Source organism: Bactrocera neohumeralis, chromosome 3 (assembly GCF_024586455.1).
Source record: "Bactrocera neohumeralis isolate Rockhampton chromosome 3, APGP_CSIRO_Bneo_wtdbg2-racon-allhic-juicebox.fasta_v2, whole genome shotgun sequence".
In the NCBI taxonomy this organism is placed as follows: domain Eukaryota; kingdom Metazoa; phylum Arthropoda; class Insecta; order Diptera; family Tephritidae; genus Bactrocera; species Bactrocera neohumeralis.
The window spans coordinates 23,986,847-24,006,337 of NC_065920.1; the positions used below are offsets into that span (position 1 = coordinate 23,986,847).

General features: G+C 37.9%; 1 protein-coding gene across 4 annotated transcripts in view; it reads left to right on the forward strand.

Moving 5' to 3' along the window:
• The window catches only part of LOC126753928 (CUGBP Elav-like family member 2), a 218,377-nt gene extending 199,355 nt beyond the window's left edge, over positions 1-19,022 (forward strand). For all 4 annotated transcript variants that reach the window (XM_050465703.1, XM_050465704.1, XM_050465705.1 and 1 more), the window contains 2 exons: positions 3,064-3,210; positions 17,799-19,022. In XM_050465703.1, the coding sequence (XP_050321660.1) occupies positions 3,064-3,210; positions 17,799-18,070 (419 nt within the window). In that variant the 3' untranslated portion in view covers positions 18,071-19,022. The remainder of the gene's footprint in view (positions 1-3,063; positions 3,211-17,798) is intronic.
• The last annotated feature ends 469 nt before the right edge of the window (positions 19,023-19,491 follow it).

The window sequence follows — 19,491 nt, forward strand, 5'->3', positions numbered from 1 at the left end:
GCCGAAAAACTTTTTATGATGGTGTAAAGCACAAATGCGGCGCTGCCTCACTGATTTGCTGCCACATCTGCCCCACCACCAACATCGCCATCACCATCTTTACTACTACATGCAGTCGTTTAGATAAATCTCTCTAACGCTTGTCTCGATTTCTGTTCATCGGTGTGTCCCATATATGCGTGTGTGTGTATGTGTGTGTGTTATTCGGCACCCTTTAATGCTAACAAGTTAAAAAGTAAAATATTTGTAGCTTTTCACTTTCTTAATTTTTGCATCTTCTTGTGCTTTTCAACGTCAAGATTTCATTTGCTTTGCTTTTTTTCTGCATCAGTGTGAGTATACGTGTGTGTATCTATGTATAAGTGTGTGTGGGAAAATATTGTTCTTTCTCATGTACTTTAATTTTTCGGCGTAATTTGATGTTGAGAAACACACAAGCCTGTGCAAAAGTATACTTTTGCTGCCCCCGGGATATTTACGAACCATTTTAGTCTGCTCTACCTGCCTTGCTCGGTAATTCGAACTTTTCCTGTTGCATGCGAGCGGCTCACTGAGCAGTGAGTTGCTGCGTATCACAAGCAGACAAGCCTCACAAAATACCCACCTTACGGCCGACGTTGCAACACATAACTCGCTGGAATCGTGGCAATTTCATATGTACGCTTCATTTGTCCGGTCTATGGGGAGCCATTCCTGCTGAAGTGCTTCGTTTTCAGCGCTGAGGCTTGAAAAAAGGTTTAGTCAAATCAGCCGAAGTTAAATTTGAAAAGTTTAATATGTGTGCGCTCGCTCTATACTTGCATATACCGTAATTTTTCTCTGACATGAACATTATTTTTGCGAATTTTTAAGATCTATAGAAAAAGGGTGTGTATTTTTGGAGACTTTCTCGATTCTTATGAATTTGAAGGAGTTTAATAATCTCTTCAATTGCGGCGAGCTGAACTCTGTTAAGGGCAAGTAGTTCAGTATACAGGGTTTGTCCAGAAAGTAAAGGTTTGAGTCGATTTAAAAAAATTTATTGAAACAATCCTTACAATTCTTTAAAAACTTTCAAAATAGACTCCTTTTATATGCCCGCCTTGGTTAGGTAGCTGTTCATAAGAAAGGCGGTGTGAGCCGTGGCGTTGTCGTGGTGCAACTTCCAATCGCCTGCAATGCCTTGTCGAACCCAATTGACCTTTCGTTTGAGTCTCTTGACGACTTCCACGTAAGACTTAGCGTTTACGGTTTGTCTAGGAGGAACAAATTCATGATGGACGATGTTTTTGATGTCAAAAATGACAATGAGCATCGTTTGCGCTTTGGATTTGCTCATTCTCGGTCTTAATCAGCCACCTCTTCCCGGCCCTCTAAAATAGCCTGGTGCCACCGAAACACCCACTTCTTTCTAAATAAACATCTGGGTAAGCGTGCTTGATCATATCAAACGTTTCTGTTGCAGATTTACTGAGTTTCACACACAATTAAATCGCGTATCTCTGCTCTAACGAACGCTGCATTTTCGGCTTGCACCACTCGACTATCCAGGAGCTCGGAGACAACTGATCAGCCGCTCGTTCGTTAGCTAAGAACGTCCTCTACAGAGTCCAGTCTGTGCGCGCACGCTCCGAAGTACAGTCGCGGCTAAAGACAATCAGTCTTATTATTTTCCGCACAAACCCTGTATACACCGCTTTCTAATTTTGAACAAAAGGAACTTGTAGTCTCACAGTAGTCGTCGGCTAGGACCTGCCAAGCGCACATGAGATTCATTGGTCCAGTGCTGGAACGGGAGACGGCAATGGAGGTCCAACTCCAAAATATAATTCATAGTTGTACGTCTTCTGTCATCTTACTAGCTTGCGCTCCTGCTGAAAAACACTTCAGTGGTACGGTAGCCTAAAACTAACATTAACGGAGCACTCCGTCTAGAAAATTTCGTACCCAGTCTTCGCTCTTAGCTTTGACCGATCCATGAAAAAGGTCATTGCGCGTTCTCTTCTGCAACTCCACCCCATCATATGACTCTTGCCGGTATATGTGCAGTGAAAATTCTGCCACGGGTAACCTCTACGATACAGTGATCCCAGTTTTCAGAGAAGCAATTGAAGGAGGAGAGAATTTCAGCGTAACTCTGTTTGAACCCCGGCTGGGTATATATATTACCTGTGTCTTTGGACACGTTTAAGCTTCTTAGCGAGTGTAAAATTTTCAAGCGCCCTCCATTAGACGAATACATTACAGAATATACATAGAACATGGCTTGAATGCGGTTTTGTAGAGCCAAAGCACCAATTTTGGTGATAATCCTCACCCTTTCCCTATAGAACCCAAGAATACATTTGTTATAAAGTATTGGGTAATAAAATATATATCTTAAACATTCCCGAACTACGGGCAAATCGAATATTTTATTCCTAGAGATCTCAGTATTACTTCCAAAGAACCCTTAGTAAGGCGAAGTGAAGCCGAAAGTGTTTGAATCGCGTTCAAAGTGCATAATTAGTTGGATTTGTGCCAGAGCTTCTTTACTTAAGAATATTATGAGTGTAGTCTGCCTGTCGAATCTTGGTAAAAACATTCTAATAATGCCGCCTAATCTGAAAACCGGCTTAAGCTAGTTTACTATAGAGCTAATCATTCCTTGAAATCAGTGTTGGATTGCATTTTTCGTATAATTTTTATTCTAAGCCAAATTTTTCATAAAATGTATCAACATTAACAGAACTGCAGACATTTGCTCCTTATAGAAATGCCTTAAAAATACGCGCGAAAGTGCAGGAAAAACATCAACTATAAATACTACAAAAAGTGCTATGAATATGAACATCTCTTCGGAGAGCACATGAAATCTCACCTCAAATAATTGTCAACTTAGTCTTTAAATTTTTATAACCCTTAAAAAACACCCAAGGTATATGCGACCCTGCAATAAATGTACCCCAATTCGACCTCACACATCGTTTATGTGTAAACATTCCATATAAAACCGTTAAACTGCATGACGAAAAATTCGAAAATAACATTAGTGCACAAAAACACCGAAAAAATAAAAATTAACGAAATTTTTCTACTCCACAGGGTCCGATCCGAATCCATTAGCATCTGCGTACATGTCAACGGCCGCCGGCTTGCCACAATTCAGCAGCACCGCTTTATCGACTTCGCCACTGGCCAGCGTGGCATTGAACAGCGCCGCAGCAGCAGCGGCTGGCAAACAAATCGAAGGTAAGTTCATTAGCGCGCAGTACGTGTGCGTCCAGCCATGCAGCCCTAGCTGGGTGCAACCGCCGTGCGCGCACTCGTTGCGCCCAAGGTGTGAAATGGTCTCTCCATACATCCACAATATCTATGCTTGTATGTGTGTGTGTATTTATTTTTTGAGATTTACAGATTTTGTGCATTTATGAATTTGTTGCGGCGCTGCCATGCACAGTGTGATCGATGCAAGTACGTGGAGGTGGCGCCACACAGGTGTTGCACATGCAATGGCAAGCGCAGTTAATGCTGCAGTCCTTGCGCAATTGCAAGCATGGCATTTTGATTAATTTACCAAATGTCATAACTGTTCATATTGCTAACTTTGTGCTGTGTTTGCTCGACTCCATCACCGTCCGCACAGCTTTGGAGCTGCTGACTAGCGCTACTTATTTGGCTAGCGTTCATTTGCTGGCAGCGTTTGTATGTATGTGTGTATGCAACATAGTTGTCGTGGTGGCGTCATCGGCTATTGTTTGATGCGGTTTCAGCGTTTTGCTGAATGTGCCAGTTAATGCTGTTGCCAGTACTTGCCATGTAATTAAACAATTTCATGTTCATGTTCGTGTTTCGCTTATGCAGACATGACACATTTGAGACGCCCAGCGGGCAGCTAACTAAAACGCCAACGTACCGTCATTAATCACAACTTCCACCATGCTAACTAACTGTTGTATACACACACATACATGCATAGCTTTTTTAAACATAATATTCGTGGTAGTATATTTATATTTACTTTTTCCCCGGTTGTTGAACGTCATAGATAATTGCATGAAAAGTTACGTATACGACATGGTGTTCTACTAATTATACAGTATGAGCTTTCGGTCATATCTATGTGTTGAAAGAAAAAAAATTACAAAATTATTTCAATTTTTTATAGAAAGAGTTTCAGTTTCATACAAAAACAAAAACAAAATTCGCAGGCTCGAGTTTTATTAATAGGTACAATAGAAAATGTTAACTATACTTTTTTTGAGTTTTACTGCCAATACCAAAGAAATTCGTATGACAAATGTATGCTATAGTCGTTCGATCTGAACAATTTTTTCTGAGGTATTACAGTTACCCTCAGTAATAATACACACCAAATTTGGTGAAGATATATAATCAAATAAAATAGTTTTCCTGACAAGGACTGGATTTTGATTGTTCAGTTTGTATGGCAGCTATATGCTATAGTGATTCGATCTAAACAATTTCTTCGGAGATTGTTCTGCGTTGAGAAATAATCTGTGCCAAATTTTGTGAATATACCTCCGCAACTAAAAAAGTTTTCCTTACAAGGACTGAGTTTTGATTGGACAGTTTGTATGGCAGCTATATGCTATAGTAGTCCGATCAGAACAATTTCTCCAGAGATTATACAGTTAACCTAGGTAATAATCTCTGCCAAATTTTGTGACAAAATCTTTTCAAATAAAATAGTTCTCTATACAAGTACTTGATTTGGAGCGTCCACTTTATATGGCAGCTATATGCTATAGTTGCCCGATCTGAAAATTTTTTTCGAAGGATTGTAGTATTGTATTAGAAAATAACTCACGTTCAATTTTTTGGTTATATCTTATTAAATAAAAAAGTTTTCCGTACAAGAACCAAATTTTAATTAATTCAATTTGTATCGCAGCTATATGCTATAGCAGTCCGATCTGAACAATTTCTCCGAAAATTATAACGTTTTTCTAGACAATAATCTGTGCAAAATTTCGTGATGATATTTCGCCAAATAGAAAAGTTGTCCATACCAACACTTGAATCTCCTCGATTACTTTGCATGGCAGCTATATGCTATAGTGGTTCGATATCGGCGATTCCAACAAAAGTGCAGCTTCCTGCAGAGCAAAAAATAAGGGCAAAATTTCTGATTGTTATCTCAAAAACTGATAGACTAGTATTCGTATATACAGACAGAAGGCAGACGGGTAAATAGACGAACAACCAATCTGACTGAGACGGATATGGCTAAATCGACTCAGCTTATCAGGTCTAAAGACAAAACAAGGTTTATTTTGATTTCTTTGCCAATTGTAGGACTTTATTATAGCTTTTTTTAGATTAGCAGTTGATTCGTGTTCATTACTACCAATAGCAAGCAACTTGCAAATGTAGCTGTTGTATAATTGCAATCTACTGGCAGGTCATGCATGACTAGAATATAAAGAAGAGGGCCCAAAGCAATACCTTGTGGAACTTCTGCTTTTATTTCCCTGAGGATGATTGTTTAACACGGAAGTAGCGACCTGATAAATATGATTTTATGATATCATAATGCTGTTTCAGTAAAATCGGATTTAATTTTAAAAGCAGTCCTTTGTAACAAACTTTATCGAACACTATCTTGTCCTGGTTTTCCTGGCTTTTGAATTAAGATAACTTCAGCAATTTTTCAATAAGTTGGCACTTATTTTAGATGAAAAGACGCGTTAATAATGTTGGTAATTTTTGCTTTAATTATTGGAGTAAGCTTTTCAGAACCACGACAGTAATCAGGTCGTAACCGGTGGTATTTTTTCAGATTTTTAATGTCCTCACTCAGCTCACTGCTTGTGAAACAGTAGGATAATCCATGCGTGTTTCATATGGGGAAAATATTTTGACTAATTAATCCGAAAATACTTTGTCCTCGTTTTGAATTATATCTGTCCCAATTATCAGCACACACTTTAATAGGAAATACGTGAGTGGTTGATCTTTGTATTTTTACAGCTTTTTTCCGATTACTCAGAATTTCTTCCATTGATTAGGGACCGAAGATATTTTGCGAAACTTTCATTTTAAATCATCTTAATTTTCCGTTTAACATCTTTAGAGACTTTATTTTAAATATAATATTCATCAACTGGGCAACGTGTGTGATGCCACTTACGTCGCAGCTTTCGCTTTAATTTAATAATTTCTCTAATATAATTGGGATATTGAGAGTTGATAGCAATTTTCCTTACTTCCGGTGTACTTTTCCAAGCAGTGTATTGCATACTAGTTGTAAAGTGTAAAATTTCAGATTCCAGTTGGTCTGTGTAAAATAGAATCATATTTACTATCATAACATTCCATGATATTTTTAAAGTAAACCCAATCTATACGTTCATTGCACAAGGGCACTTTTTTGTCTTTGAAAAAGACGGTTATATATAGTTCATAGCTTAAATAGATTGAATCATAATCCAAGTTAAGGTCTTAACCCTAACCCCTAATTATTAATAATCGAAAGTGCTCAAGTCAAAATATATTTTATTTTATTTATTTTATTTTTTTTTAAATATCAATTAGTTTTTTCCGCATTGAAATATCTACACTTAATTCAAAGCTGCTAGGTTTACAGATGATACTACTAAGTAATCGGAATATAAACTATAAGTCAAAATCTTTAGTTCCATCAACAAGCCAATTTGGTCTAGCCAAGCTTCTGCTTAATATGATATGTGTATTTGAGTTGCTTTGTCAAGAATCGCTCACTAACTCTTTCTATTTTCGTCTGCCTCGCTTTTGCGTTTCCTCTTTATCCCTGGCACTCTCTCTCTCGCTCTTCTCATTCACTTTTCTAATTCTAGCTCTTTCTATGTGTTCTTTCTTTATATTTTTCTCTTATATACCATTTCGCATTATCTTCGTTTTGCATTGTCTCCTGTTCCCACTGCCTTTCTTGTTGCCTGTTATTCCCCAGTGAATGCAAACTACAGGCTATAGCGATAACAGCTAAGCTTATATACAAATTTATTCTGGTAGAAGTAACACAAAATCATATATGAATACTTCTTGCGGTCTGAATTTTTTGGGGTTTTAAGAAATATTCTTTTATGGAAAGACTAAGCCTTCATTTTATCGTCTTAATACTGTAGTAGGAGCAAAGTTTCCCCACAAAAATGATTTTGTTATATTTCCACGAAGAGAATTTTGAGTACTTGTCTTCTAAGCATTTGCTCAAGCTTTTAACTATTTTTTGTGCAAGATTTCCAGTTCTGTGCTGCTGAGAAGTGGTTTTTTCGATAAAATGTCGCAAGTACGCAAAATCGATTGGAAGGTAAATATATTTCACAGTTCAAGTTACATCCTGGCTACTTTGTGTTGGCAGTTGGTGCGGAAGAAAATTTCGCAAAATTAATCAAGTCTCTCTCATTGAAGTTTTATGGTCAAACTAGAAACTGAAAAGCCTGTTAAGTCAAATCGTTAAGTGTTCTTTAATAGTTTATATTAAACTAGGTGTGCTGATATCAAAGACTTCTTCATTAAAAATGTTTTCCAAATCCAACTGTGATCACAAAAACTTTATCATTATTAATTAGCAATGATTTGCGACGTTATGCACCCATGACAGCTGTCAAATAACAAGTCCGCTCCGTCAATTAAGCGCAATAAATAATAGCATTTCAACATATTAATGCGACACCCATTTCATTTCGGATTTTAAGTGCATTTAATGATGACTTATGAACGCTCATCCACACAAGCGCCTTTGTCTATGCGACCTTAATGACCTCAAATAAATCCATTACAGGTACCACGCATACACACAGACATACACGCACACCCGTGAGGTAATACAATCAACACATTGCCACTGACCCGGTCAACCCTTTCGGGCGCTCCGCTTTTGTCACACATGTGCCGCCGCCTCATGCATTCGCGCCTTGATGCACTAATGCAATTTCTGTTGTGTTTAAATTAATTAAAGCGAAATTCATACTCCAACTGCATACCTAAGTGCCAAAGCGTTTATGCGTACACACACGCACGTGACACCCTGTAATTGTATATAACAGGCGGCTCTGGTGCATGCCACCCGTGCAAAGAGCCTTGTGAAATTTTCAACGCCAAAGTGTTTTGTATGAGTAAATGCATTAATGCAGCGGCAACAAGGCTCACCTCGCGCGCACACAGCTGTCCGAAGGTTGAGAGGCTACTCACTTTATAATGCCGCCTCTGCGTGTCTGCATATGAATGTGTGTGTGGAGAGGCGCGCACGCATAGACGCTCTTGCGACCACAGCGTAGCCAACAAGGATATCGTAACAGCAATATACCGTTGCTCAAAGCACCAAAAAGCTTCTTCAACTATAAACGAATTTGTGTACGTGCATGTCAGCCGCCTAACTTGCCTCCGATAGGCGACACGTCAAAGAGCTGTCGAGTTGTCGTCCTCGTGTGTCGCTTCTGTTACTCGTACCCTTGCATGCTTCTACGATGTTACGAAAACGTGCTTTTCAGTGCTAACCAGTGACTAAAGTTGAAATTTTGAACAGAGGGGATAAAAGGTGGATTTTATGGGCAAAGCGTTCCTGTTTGGTTTTCCGGTGTCTTGACATCAACCACTTTCTAACTGTGTTTTATAATGCCTTATACATACGAGTAATTGTAATTAAAACTGTTATTTAGTAAAAATGTGTAGGATAGACCTGCCCCTGCTCTCGAAAATCTTCACCAAAATTGGATCGTTATGAAAGCCGAAACCTTCTCGATCAATTAAATCAAAACTTTCAATATATTCGGCTGACTGGTTCCAAGATAAGTTGGTTCCACCAAATTGTTGAATTCACGCTAAACTTCAAACTAATTATTAGAGAAATAAATATAAGCGCTGACTTCTTTTTAGCCTCTTATCAACGAATATAAGCCGAAAATTCTCTCGTCTTTCAACTGCATTCCTGAAAACTTGAATCACTGCATCGCAGAGACCAGTCGTAGCGGTTTTTTCTGCTCATATACCGACGAGTGAAATGTGGATGGAGAGGATAACAGAGGTGGAGATCTTTTTGACCGATGGGTCGCAGCTAGGAGGGAAGGTGGAAGAGGGAATTTTCTCTCCGGAGCAGTCCCTCAATATCAGTTTTAGGCTATCGGACCACTGTAGTAATTTTTCAGGCCGAAATAACTATTATTAAGGTGGCGGTAGAAGCACTGGTACGAAGTGCAAACTCTTTCAGGAAAATGAGCAGTCACTCCGTCAGCAGAGCAACAATATTCTTTTCCCTTAGATTTCATTTTTAATGCCGAAAACGAGATAGGAACATAGGTAATCGACTAACAGCCACTTCCACTTTCATCAAAGCCCAATCTAGTCAGCATAATATGTGGCAACTCTGCTTTAAAAATAATCTTAGCTGACCTCTCTTAGTCCACATATAGTCAAATTACGAAGCTGCGTCACTTCGATTGTTTTTACACCATCAAAAGTCTCGCTTTTGTCATTGAAATTAAAGGGGTCCAGATGTGCCCCTAACCCATCTCCAAAATAAACTTCATTTCACTGTGTCCTATCTGATTAAGATATATCAATAAACAAAAATCGAATCAAAATTTTTAATTACGACAAGAAGACCGACCGCTACGCTTTAAACGCGTCCATTGTGCTTAAGCTTAAGACATAGCGGTGTATGTTTGTTTTCAGTTACGCAATATGGCTAGCTAATGATAAGCGCATGGCTTGTATGTTTAGCGTGTAGCTATTGTGTTATTGTTGTTCTAATTAGAAAGTGCTGTTACAAACAAATCTCTTTGAGGGCATTATGTTGCACCGCTGCTTTGGCAACTGTCGATAATATTAATAATACTAATGCCTGCATGGCGCATCTTCGATATCCTGGATTAGGCGGCCTATTTGCGTTATTGGACACCATCACAGCAGTGTGTGTATATATTTTGATACATGCTTGCATTAAAATTTGCTTGCACCCATGCCACTTCACACACAAGTAGATGTCTTACTTCAAACGAGTCGCAAGACAATGCCTCTGGTCATTGCATGTCTACTAATATGTACATATGTACTCGAATGCTTTATTTTGGTGTTTCGTTTAATTGAAAATTATATAAATTAATATTGAAATGATTCTATTTTGAGTTCCTCTTAACGAGTTTATTGAGTTGATATGGCCTTTATCGAAAGATGAATGAAATTCTCGCAATTTACTCAATAAATTTGGAGGGGAAATCTTAGGAGGCGGCTGCATCCTAGTGTAGGAGGTTCTTACAAAGCGAAAGCACTAGTAATTTTTCCGGATATTAGTATTATGTTTGACTTTTTCGAAGCTAACATATATAAAAAATAGTATCACGTATAATATGTCAATATTTTAATGAGATAATCTACCGCCACCGAACATATATACTAGGCGTATTTCCATCATTAAGCGTTACAAACTAGCGAATCGAACAAACTATACCAGTTGTTAAAAGAAACTTTCAGAGCTGCCGGCGCCACCTTCCACCACCAATGTGTCTTCGGACTTATGAATATTTTTTTCGAGTTAGTTGGTGTGTACTTCCTTAAAAGATGATTGCTATAACCACTCAAAAGTCTTAACTCTACTACAAAGCTTCCTCTTCAGTAAAACTTACCTGAACGTCAGCAACATTTTCACTACTTCGAGCGGAGTTTTGCTAATGTGAGACAAGTGCACAAGAGATGCTCCACAATTTCCTTGGTACCCTCCTTTCACACATTTCATTTCCTGCATTTTTCTCGATCTGTCAGTCCCATTCTGTGGGCGGGTGCCGCCACCTGACAGTGACCAGTTAGTATTCCGATCATGTTTTTTCGAATGTTTGCCGTGCCCCATTCTTGGCAATCTCGTTCACCATTTCATTGACCTCGATGCCTGCACACACTAGAAGTAAAGTTGTTTGCTTCTCTTTCCTCTGCTGCCCTGCTTCCCAAGATACTTCTGGCCGATATGCGGTACGAGGTTACTGCCTTGATTGTTGCTTGGCTGTCTATGTAGATGTTGACTCTGAAATTGCCTGCAGGTGTATTAGAGGCCAGCTTTGCTGCTTTTGCCATACAAATGCCTCAGCTTGATATTAAGTTGGTCTGGCAAATTTGAAGGTTGCCTTATGCCTAACTCTGGACAGTATATTCCCGCCACCAACTTCATTTTCCATTATCGAGCCATCAGTATAGATGTTTAGAGTGTTGCGCGTAGCCAACATACCTTTACACCGGCCATCTTTTTCTTTACTTTCTTTGAACCTTTAACCGCCATTACCCACCGCTCAATGCCTGAAGGTTCAATATGTAACTTTTCCTGCAGCCAATAGTCGTCTCGATGATTTTGATACGCAGTTTTCGGAGAAGACGCCTATAGGTGGCAGGTTTAGTACCAGTTCAAGAGCCACCGTTGGAGTTTTTCTGAAAGCCCTTATCTTATATCTTATGCACAGCGCAGCGAGGCTCTGAACCCTTTCCATTGGCTTGCAGTGGGTGGATTTCCGTACACCTGTCCACCATACTACTGCACTGTAGAGCGGACTTGGTTTAACAATAGGAGTGTTGCACCAGTGTATGAGAGAGGGAGAGAGCCGCCAGGTTGTGCCGAGTATGTGCCTACAAGCATATAAAGCATTGCTGGCTTTTCTCTATCTTTCTTCCACGTTGTGCTTCCACAGCACTTTGCTGTCCAAATTACCCGTGCGGTCCTTGAGAGAGATTTGTGGTCTATAGACACCTACCCGTTATTAAGATGCCAATGTCATCCGCATATGCCATCTTAGGGGATTTGCCTTCATAGTTTCTTAGCAGTTTATTCACAACTAATGTCCATAGAAGCGGAGATAGCATTCCAACTTGGGGAGTACCTCTACAGACTTCCTTAGTCATTTTAGCGTCGTTTCATTCTGCTGTTATCCGTCTAGAGGTTAAAAGGCTTCTGATACAGTATTGTTTAGTGGGATCAACACCTATAGACTGAATATATTCCGTGGAGACGTCGTTGAACGCTCCAGAAATGTCCAGGAATGCTCCAAGAGCATACTCCCTGTATACAAGAGCCCTTTCGATATTAAATACCAGTGTATGAAGTGCAGTCTCTAATGATCTGCCCTTCATATATGCGTACGAAACCTTGGTCGAGCTTCTGGAGGCGCTGCGGCCCTAATCGGAGTGTACAAGATCTTTTCTAGCGTTTTCGCAGGAAGGTAGTTAAGCTTATAAGCCTAAACTCTTTTGAGTAGTGGAGTTGTTTCCACCTGCCTTCGATACGAAAACTACCCTAGCTTTTCTCCATTAGTGTGGCACATAGCTGAACTCATGCATTCCATTAAAAATCGCTTTTAGCCATGACACGGATAGTCAGAGTGCATGCTGTAGCATTGCTGCAATGACTCCGACCACATCGAGATATTTGTATGGGTCGAATGAGCGGATTGCCCGTTCAACTTTCGAAAAACCCAGCGTCGCCCTAACGTCTGTGAAATAATGCTTTCCGTCTACCAGGTTGCCATGAAACGTATTATTACTGGCGATGAGTCTTGGATCTACGCTTACGACTCGAACACAGAAGATCAATCGGCCGAATATCGTTGTAAAGGTGAGCCGAAGCCGAATAAACCACGTCAAAACAGTTCAAAAATCAAGTTTATGTTGACAGCTTTCAAATATTTTCATTTCCAATTTATATATACGTACTAAAGTGATTATGATTTAACTACCTATGTATATATATCTTCGCAAAATATTATCTCTTCTCATTTACGCTCTATTTTTGAATCTCGGCGTTTTGTTACACTGATTTTTTTCGAAAATTTGTCTAATCGCTCAGCTCACCCATCATTTTGGCAATATGCTTACAAGTAAAGCAATTTGTTGTGTCACGTGTAAACACCAGAATGACAGATAAGGTGTAATGTCACCTAGCCGAGTTGTTATTGTAAATATGAGTTTGTGAGCGCATATGAGCCATGAGCCGTAACTCGCCAATGAACTTTAACACCAATTAAATTTTGCTTGACTGTTTTGTTAAATGCTCGTAAAAACCGCCAAAATCACTCATAAAGTTAAATCACCAGAAAAGAGGGAGCGCCGCATAATAAAGTATGTAAATAAAGCAACACATGAGAGCCGGAGAAAATTAACCTAAATTACCAAAGCAGACATGAGCACAAAATACACACACACATATACATATATATGTATGTATGTCTACAGCTAACTGTATACATTTGGTGTTAAGTGCGAATATGTAAAACGTTTGCACTGTACGCATGTGTGTGTGTGTGTATTTTATATTGCCTGTGCGCTTTAATGAGAATTTAAGCACATTGAGTCGCTGGCATTGCACCATGGCAACTTGTGTGCGCTGAAACAAGTGCTAAATAGCAAACGCACACACATATGCACTTGTAATATCATAAGCACACAAATACATATTTGCTTTGACGCAAGCGGTTCAAAAACTATGGCATGGAACAGGGCAAATGAAACGGCAAAGCGGCAGCGATTGCCATTTTAGTCCAGTATGTTTATGGTAAGAGGCGCCTAAAAGCGTGCTATCAAAAATATAAAGCTCGTCAGCATCAGTTGGTTTATAGAATTGCCAATTAGTGCCGAAAGTGAATGCAGCGGCTCAAAATAATTCCATTAGGGTGCTGCAAGGCATCGCTTTGGTTATTTTGGCGCTGCTTGTTTGAAGTATTTTATCTAAGAGAGATCTACAGACTTCAATAATATCAATTTAATGAATAAGAATAATATTTTCTGCCTCTATTATTATATATGTATCCACTACGCTGTACAATCGGACTAATAAACAATTTTAACAGACTTACTAAAATAATTAAATAATAAACGGAAATGAGTTCATCCAAAATCCTAAGTTCGTGTGTTCGCCATCGTCTCTTTTCGAGCTAATAGCTGTGTCTTAAGAAACATTTCAAATGGCATGCGATTTTATAATGTTTATATATCCTCTAATATACTAAAAACTAAGCTCTTAGCTAGCAGTTGTATATAAAATTGGTGTATTTTGACGCTTAACCTACCAACCGGACGGTGTAACGCAACCGGAAGTCACCCTTTTCTGTCTTAAATTGGGAAAAACACTAAAAGTTAAGTTACCGATGGCTTATGTTGGCCATTATTCCATCAACTTGTGGCAATAACCTAAAATGTTTGTGTCTTATATATGTGCATATTGTGCATAGAATATTTAGGTTATAACACTGAGGCGCACAATATCACCATTAAGAACTTTAACACAAGCACAAATAGCTAACCAGACTTATGTATATGTGTATATAGTAAAGGAATATACAAGCATACATATGTATGTACATACTTATAACTGTAATAATAATTTTGGTTGACCTAAAAGCTTACATAGGTTTCCTCGTGTAATAAACAGCCTCTTTTCAAAATTATTTTCACATATAAAAAATTAAATATTTTATTAGAATTTTTTATTGTTGCAAACATACAAGTATACTACATATTAGAAAAGAAATTCTGAAATTTTTGGGAAAAAATACTTTAAACTCGACTTCCGAAAATAGATTCACCCACGTTGGCAGGATAACTCCTTACAGGTTTATCTAAAGTGGAAAAATACGTGTTTAAGGTAAAATCTTAGCTTAGCACTTGGACGAAGGAAAAAACCTGAAAATCTTATTTTTGGCAGACATTTAAAAAAAAAACAAGAAAAAACGTTAACTTCGGCTGCACCGAAGCTAATATACCCTTCACAGATTATATTGGTGCCTTAGAAAATAATTTATACCAAATTTCGTAAATATATCTTGTCAAATGCAAAAGTTTTCCATACAAGAACTTGATTCCGATCGTTCAGTTTGTATGGTAGCTATATGCTATAGTTAACCGATCTGACCAATTTCTTCGGAGGTTACATTGTTTCCTTAGATAATAATCTATACCAAATTTGGTGAAGATACATTGTCAAATGTTAAAGTTTTCCATACAAGAACTTGATTCCGATCGTTCAGTTTGTATGGAAGCTATATGCTATAGTTAACCGATCTGACCAATTTCTTCGGAGATTACATTGTTGTCTTAGAAAATAATCTGTACCAAATTTGGTGAAGATACATTGTCAAATGTGAAAGTTTTCCATATAAGAACTTGATTCCGATCGTTCAGTTTGTATGGCAGCTATATGCTATAGTTAACCGATCTAACCAATTTCTTCGGAGATTACATTGTTGTCTTAGAAAATAATCTATACCAAATTTGGTGAAGATACATTGTCAAATGTGAAAGTTTTGCATACAAGAACTTGATTCCGATCGTTCAGTTTATATGGCAGCTATATGTTATAGTGGTCCGATATCGGCCGTTCCGACAAATGAGCAGCTTCTTGAAGAGAAAATAACGTTTGCAAAATTTCAAAAGGATATCTTAAAAACTGAGGGACTAGTTCGTATATATACAGACAGACGGACAGACGGACAGACAGACAGACGGACATGGCTAAATCGACTCAGCTCAACATACTGATCATTTATATATATACTTTATAGGGTCTTCGACGCTTCCTTCTGGGTGTTTCAAACTTCGTGACAAACTTAATATACCCTGTTCAGGGTATAATTAAAATAACAAAATGAAAATTTCTCGAAATTTTTTTTTCAAATAGTTGTTATAGAAAAAAATTCTTCGTTCAAATCTTTAGAAATTATATTTCAAACACATGTGTAAAATTTCATGAAGATCGGTTGAGTAGTTCTCTAGAAATCTGGCCAACCGACTTCATAAACACAGTTTCGAGAAAACGCGTTTAAAGACGGCGCACTTAGCTTAGCTAGCCTCGAGCGCACAAGTTCTCCAGGCTGCATCTTCGAAACTATTGCTCTGATCAACTTGAAAATTTAGGACAATATTCTAGACGTGTTGTAGAATTTAATAAGATAATAAAAATAATCGATTTTTTTAAATCTATAAACTCATGTAACGCCCTAAAAAAGATAATAAAAAAATCAATTTTGTTAAATTCATAAGCCCATGTAACACCCTTAAAAATTTGTGTAACAAATATAAAACTGGGCCTCACTTTCATATTGTGGCTGAAGATAATGCAAACTAAAAAAAAAAATAAGAAAAAACGTTAACTTCGGCTGCACCGAAGCTAATATACCCTTCACAGGTGCATTTCTTTTAGTCACTACGTGTTCAGTTTATATGGCAGCTATATGCTATAGTCAACTGATCTGAATAATTTCTTTGGAGATTACATCCTGACTTTTAGCAATAATCCGTGCCAAATTTCGTGAATATACCACGTCAAATGCAAAAGTTTTCCATACAAGCAGTTGATTCCGATCGTTCAGTTTGTATGGCAGCTACATATATGTTATAGTGGTCCGATATCGGCCGTTCCGACAAATGAGCAGCTTCTTGAAGAGAAAATGACGTTTGCAAAATTTCAAAGCGATATCTTAAAAACTGAGGCCCAGACAAGTACTTTGATTGTATCCTCAACTGATTTTCCTTTGTGTGCAGGGGCATTGTCGTGCAACAGAATATACTTTGCCGCGTCTTCTGGCCCATTCTGGGCGTTTTTCGATCAATGCCGGGTTCACATTGATCATTTGTTGTTTATAGCGATTAACATTACCAGTTTCATCAGCTTTTAGAAGCACATGATATACCACTATCTTATGATCCCATCAAACACAGAGCATTGCATTGTTTTTGGTATTCTCGCATAGTCGGGGATCTTAAAGTTTTTTCCGGAGCGTCGATTATAGGTGGGTGGAATTTAGCGCTGTTGAAGGCGTTTCGAGTGTCAACACTATTCTTCTGTATTTATGCCATTGCGCTTCTACATTTTCAATTACGCATTTTATAGCTGGCGGGTCTAAAGCCGTGTTGTCCAGGGGAAAGTACTCCAGCTTTGTTGATGGCCACTTCGAGTCTGGATTTAAATAACCTTTCATAGAGCTTTTCCGCTGCATTAAGCACGACGGTATGCTGATAGCAAGTTGGGATCTCCTTTCTCGTTTGATTATCACCAACTTTTGCTTTTTCCAGGGTTGAGGGAATATTCCGGTTTCGAGGCAGGCATTGTACATATTCAATAGTAATGCCGGTTGCTCGGCATCGATTTTTTTTTGCAGGATTTCTTCTGGGATCCCGTCTGGCCGGGTGTATTGTTGGCCTTAAGCTTGCCGGTGGCTAGTTACAGCTCTTCGAGGGTAAACTGTCGAAATCTTAGAGTATATTCTAGCTATTTTTTAGTGTGCAGGAACGAGCGCCGATTTTTTTCATTACTATTTCATACCCAAATCCTCAGGGGTTTTTGTTAATAATGTATTATACACATTTTTTCTTTTTGCTATCATCGATGGCGCGCCTCAGCTGCTATATTGCTGCTTTTTATTGATCGATTGAGTTAAAAACTATTAATATTAATGAAACAGGAATAAAGTTCGAATGACATAGTGCTTATCATGAAAACATCTGAAGAATACCTACTATATATACTATTCAATATAACATCCTGCGAACATATTTTTATTCCCTTCGAAACCAAACCCCTTTTTAATCGCTGTGAAAGCTTATACAAATATGATTTCGAGTCGAAAAAATGGGCAGTACATTATTGAAATTTTTTACTTCATTTTTTTTCAAATTAATATAACATTATTTTATTTCGATATTTAGTAAGAAAATATTTCACGAAAAAGTTGATTATTTGATATTCTTAAACTGGGATATGTAACACCTGAAATTCATATACATAAATATAAAGACTATAAGCGAGACCAAATAACGCATAAGTTTACTTTTATTTCGATTCCACTCAATTTTGCATTTTTCTGCACTTACAGGTCCCGAAGGTTGTAACTTATTCATCTACCATCTGCCGCAAGAATTCACCGACACCGATTTGGCATCGACTTTCCTGCCATTTGGCAATGTCATCTCCGCCAAAGTCTTCATCGACAAGCAAACCAATCTCTCCAAATGTTTCGGTTTTGTCTCCTTCGATAATCCCGAATCAGCGCAAGTGGCCATTAAAGCGATGAACGGCTTCCAAGTCGGCACCAAACGTTTGAAGGTGCAGCTAAAGAAGCCCAAAGATGCATCAAAGCCCTATTAGGGGACAACGCAGCAGCGCCGAGTAGCAACGCGAAGTTGGCTGCAGCAAAGTTGAAGATTATGCAGAAGAGCGGCACTTAAGAGCGTGGAACGGAGCGAAAGAGTTGAAGTCAGAAAATGGAGAATTGTGGAGAATAGTTGAAAGAGAGATAGCGGATAACATTTTGAACTAACTGGATTGATGTCGACCAGCTGCAGGTGCAGCAACACAAACAAACAAAGGCTGTACGCTGTGGCGGTGTTGGGGAATGCTGTTGGTGTGGGAGGTAGGAACACAGGCAAAGCAACTGTTAAGCAGCTATTATTGACACACGCACACACAAACACACTTAACTACACACACACACACACACCCACGCTTAGTTTACTCAAATGCCAGGCGTTCGTGTAACTGCTTGAATTATGGCCAATTTGTTTTTGAATTAATGTGTATTAACTGGCAGCTTAGCTCTAACTGTACACAATGTTTTTTTTTCTTTCATTTTTATTATTATTTTCCTTGTAGTTGTAATAGTTTTGCTTACAAAGCAAATAAAAATAAATTAAAAATATAATAATTATATGAAGATGCGAGTATATAACTGAATTTTATGTTGAATTGTTAATATAAAAGCAAAAAAATATTTCTGTTTATTATCTATATTGGATTTAGTTGTTAAGTTATCTGTAGCTATTAGCTTGTTTGAAGTTCTCACTACACGAATTTGTTGTAAACCTCTCTCAAATTATTGAAACCAAATAGCTTAGAATTTTTACGACGTTGAATTGAGTTGTTAACTGTTGCCCACGGGCTGCTTGTAATTTCATTTTTTTATTTTATCTTATCTTATCTTACTTATGTAATACTTATATGCACTTATGTTACGTAACACATAAACGAACAACGAATTTTCATATTTTGTACGGACAGAATGTTAATAAATTTTACATTGTCTCATGTTGTATAGCCGATATTTGAATTGCGTTCACTATGAATATGGGAGTATGTGTCGCTGCAACAACAACATTTGCGCTTAAGCACCTTTTAAGCTTAAAACTATGCTTTTACATACACTCTAACGAAGACTTAAAGCAAGTGTTATATGTTTACATGAAAAAATATATATTTATTATATTTAGAAGTATGTGTGAGCACATAGTTAAACGTACAGCTGGACAGACTTACTTGCGTAACACAACTGTCACAAAGTTATTGAAATTTAATGTGTTAATTTGTGCACAAAGCTTGCTGCAAGCTCATTTTGTGAATTTAAAATATTTAAAAAGCATTACAACAACAACATTCAATACATACAGCACTAAAAATATATAATTTATGTATTTTCTTTGTAAATGAAATATTATTGTCGTAAAAATTTGATACTTCTGTGACAAAATTGCACGCTTATGTTTCAAACACAAACATTTCACAAATATTGTTGG